This window comes from Aplysia californica, unplaced genomic scaffold (genome assembly GCF_000002075.1).
Source record: "Aplysia californica isolate F4 #8 unplaced genomic scaffold, AplCal3.0 scaffold00999, whole genome shotgun sequence".
NCBI classification, from domain to species: Eukaryota; Metazoa; Mollusca; class Gastropoda; order Aplysiida; family Aplysiidae; genus Aplysia; species Aplysia californica.
Genome location: NW_004798269.1, coordinates 174,345 through 178,538, shown reverse-complemented (window position 1 = coordinate 178,538; position 4,194 = coordinate 174,345). Strand labels below are relative to the sequence as shown.

The following is a 4,194-nucleotide window of genomic DNA, read 5'->3' as shown; positions in this document are numbered from 1 at the left end:
AGGAGAGAGAGAGAGAGAGAGAGAGAGAGATTTATGATCGCCTAGAATGCCACGAATGGGGTGCAACGTTACGTTTGCTTACTTTTACTATTATCTTTAATATGTACCACTACCACAATGTCACTTGCAGCTATGTCGTTGGGAATACCCTTAGCTTTGCACAGCATGTCATGTATGAGTCAGGCGCTGTTGTTTTCGCCCGGGCGTGTATTGTAGTGCTCTGTGGTTGTGGTGGCCCACCACAGCCCAGCACTTGGGCACATGCCAACACCCCTAACAACAACAACAGGTTGTGGTATCAGCTAGCAGTGGGCCTGTGCGCAATCAGCTGTGCGGCGGGATCAGCTGTGACTGACTGAAACACCCGTCTTTTATCTGCTGGGCATACAGATCTAGAGGGTTTTTTAAACACATGTAACGATAAGTTTCTTTCACTGGTGTATGTGTTTTTGGTTGGGTTTTTTTTTTTCAAACGTCTTTTTTACCGCCTTTAAATTATACCCTGTTGATCCGGTATTAATCTTTTCGACGCCACAGCGATTTTGATTACGGTCCGTTTTGATTACAACTATACTTTGTGACAATTTATTTTCCTGTATGAATCAATAACAACACAAAAGCATTCAGAAGATTGCCTTATGTCCCTTTATGAGTTATTGTGCCAGGCGAGTTGTCTCGATAAAGGCCCCCCCATTGAGCCAGGAACAAATGGGGACTGGTTACACTGAACATTCAGGTATAGATCGCACTGTATTTATCACCCTGACACTACTTGTGTAAACACTTTACACACTAGCTGGTATGGCAGCCTGAATTCGTATCGATGCGTAATCGAGGAGTCAAAGTTTGTTTGTTTGTTTGACAATGCGGGGTTTGGTGTGTTGGGGGTCGGGGCTACGGCATAGCAAGCTTAGAGAATAATAATATTAGGCTCGTTTTGGGCTGTAGTGTGGTCTGCTGTGTGTTTCTTTTTTATATGGCTGCTGTCTTTTTATTTATTTTTTTACTTCCTGCCTGGTATGATATAATATACTTATCATCATCATCATTGGTATTTTTATCTGTCGCACACAGACCTTCAAAATGTAAGAAAAAGTTGCTGAGGCTAGAAAACTATTGTTTGCAGTGCTAATGTAAAACGTCTGATAGCTTCATTCTGATATATTTTTTTCTGTCAACTGACAACTCATTAGTCGTCGGCAGCCAGCCAAGTTTTTCGTTGTTGTTGTTGTTGTTTTTGTTGTTCGATTTGTTGTTTTGATCGTGTTTTCCATACTGTATTTATACTTATTGCAGTGGGTAAAACTCTTAGATATCGGCACGGTAGAGAATGGCTTTCTGTCCGCAATATGGGTCAGGAGACAATGATGTGTTAGTATCATAAAATGGATTTTGACACGCCGGCGTGTTTGGGATAAACCTCCGTGCAGTGAAGGATTTAAATAAGAAAAAAGTCGGTCAGAGGTTAAGTTACACCTTCAGCAAGTGCAGAGACCTGTGCTGAGCGCTGTTAGGAAGGAGGTGGGGACTCAGAGGGAGAAACTTTTGGACTTGAGCCAGATCGTCATGAAAATTTGTGATTGTGGGTAGACGTGGTGTGTGTGTGTGTGTGTTTGTGTGGGTGTGTATGTGCGTGTATGTCATGTGTGTGTGTGTGTGTGTGTGTCTGTCTGTCAGTGTGTGTGTGTCTGTCTGTCTGTCGGTCGGTCTGAGTGCACGAATGAGTGCGCGCTGGTGTGTGTGTGCGCGCGCTCAATCGTCGGTGAATACACGGCGTTCAGTTGCCTGCCAGTGCGTCTGCGTGTGTGTTAAGTGTTGTGAGCGAGTGTTTGCGAGTGTGTCTGCCTGTATGTATGTGCGTGTGTGTTTGTGTGGGAGTCTGATCATGTCGACAGGGTCATAAAACACTAATTTAATTACAAGCTTGCCTAGAGTAAAGGAAGTCACATCAACAATAACGGCTATTTAGTTCTGGGAAAAGCAAGACAAACAGGCAAAAACAACAGAGAAGAAGGAAGGTAAAGAAGTCGGACTCACTATTGGCGTCCTCCACCTACCAACGAGAAATTGTGACAGAATTGTGGGGTGTTTTTTTTTAGTTTACTTTTGATGAAAGTTTTTCTACACTTGCAACACAAATAGTCATATAAGTGCCAAAGCTTAAAGGCATTACAAGAGAAGAGAGTAACATACAAAGAAAAGAGGGAGAAGTACGGACGATAGATGTTTGATATGAAAGGAGCAAACCACACCAGAGGACTCACCAACCACCTTCGGGTTCAAACGCACCAAATAAAAAAAGTCACTGTATTAAAAAAAAAGCGAAAAAGGTTGAGACAGACCAGTTACAATTATTACACGTCTGCCACCTTAAAAAAAACAACAACAACCGGACTCAGTGTATGCACCGATTCAAGATGGTGGGCACTGGATAAGTAACCCTCCTCCAAAAACCTTCAAACACACGTTTCTGCAAGCAATAAATTCAAAATATTCCAAGCAGACACGAAACAATATCAGATTGAATGTTTACTACTGTAACCACCCGATTGAAATTGGCTTAAGGCCTTCGTTCTCAAAATTATTTGCAAATCCCCCTTTGAAAGTTCAGAATTTTTCTTCAGCATCGGCAAGTCCACGAGGAGAAATACTAGAAAACAATATTTTCCGGCACAAAAACATTCTTACACACTCAGACTCTCAAGAGGCGTCCGCAGCCCGCTGGTTGGTTACGCTAGCGGACTCGTAATTGTGAGGTTGTGGCTTTGGCAGTTTGAGCCTCAGCTCGGTCCAACGTTGTGTCCTTGGGAAAGACACTTTTACACAAATTTCCCATTTGGTTCGGTCCTTTCGGAGATGGACGTTAAACTCAGAGGTCCTGCCTCTTTAATAATCTAATTGTGTTGATAGAGGCGTTAAACCGACACCATTTTCAGACCCTCAAAAGCGTACTAAATACGTTTTTGATGAACTGGTCGGCAGCTACAGTCCAACCTGCTCTAACGGCCACCTGTATAAGACAACCACCCGTACAAACGGTCACTTCCCATTTCCTCCTTTGCGTATTTGCTACATTAAAGTGACACTGTGTAAGACAACCGCCTATTTAAGAGGACTACTTTCCTCCTCAACAATTTGTGGCCGTCTTAAACAGTTTGGAATGTATTTAATCTATCAAAATTCTAACTACAGATCCGCTTACCGGCATGAGCACGGTGGACTTGGATTTGAGACAGCGCTCTGCCAGGACCACGATGGGGGGCGACAGCACGGCGTTCTGGTTGAGATCAAAGAGTTGTGCGAGCACGGGCAGGTAGCTGAGGTAGGTGATGCGGGGCGGCGCCCAGGACAGCTTGTCCAGGATGTACAGCTCCATGCGGCACAGGTCGTGGCGCGTCCACTCGTGGCCCGGCAGCTGGGCCAGGTCGTGAGGGCTGGGGATCACCTGGACACGACACACACTCAATTAATATCATCTGTCAGTGTTTTACGGCGCTCGCAACTGTAGTATAAGGTCATATGAGCGCGCGGGACACATTAAACATTTTCAGTAGGAAGGACATTTTGAAGTTTGCCCGGGTGGCGGCCGAAGCCTACTCTTATCGATTTTAGACCACCAAGGGATCTTTAACGTGTGCAACTTGCACGTGAGACCTCCGAGATTTTTCGCGCCCTTGTCCTAGAAGGCTAGGAATAGATCTTTCCTACCATAAGATCACGGGTGTGGCTGAAAGACAGCAGTAAGAAGGAGCCAAGGAGGAGCAGTAGAAAGGCTGCAGAAAGAGTCAGGAGCCCAGACGAGAGAGCAAAGGAAGTGAGGGGGTGGGTGCAGAAAATGGAGACGAAAGCAAACGATAAAACATTGCAAGAGAGCATGAAAGGAGGTGAAAGAAGACAACTCTAGAAAAGAAGTTTTTTTCCCGTCGCTATCCGGATTCGAAACAGCGACCTTTAAATGAGAGGTGAACACATTAACCTCTATGCCACGAGAGCCTCCAATCATCTGTCTATTCAGCTTTCGTTTTAATAACCATTTTAAGGCACTTGCAACACAATTAGGTAATATAAGGCCTAGTGCCGAAGAGGTGTTACAAGAGTGTTCCCACTCAGGAATCGAACTCGGGACTCTTGCATGAGACAGCGAAGCGCCAGTCCACTACACTACAGATGCTGGTATACTTATTAGAAACTACT

At 44.6% G+C, this 4,194-nt stretch overlaps 1 protein-coding gene across 1 annotated transcript in view; it reads right to left on the bottom strand.

The window, feature by feature from the left end:
* LOC101848393 (cyclin-I) overlaps window positions 1-4,194 on the bottom strand; it is a gene marked incomplete in the record, with an annotated part of 51,371 nt that overhangs the window by 10,039 nt on the left and 37,138 nt on the right. The window contains 1 exon segment of the mRNA XM_005111075.3: window positions 3,203-3,445. Coding sequence (XP_005111132.2) covers window positions 3,203-3,445 — 243 coding nt within the window.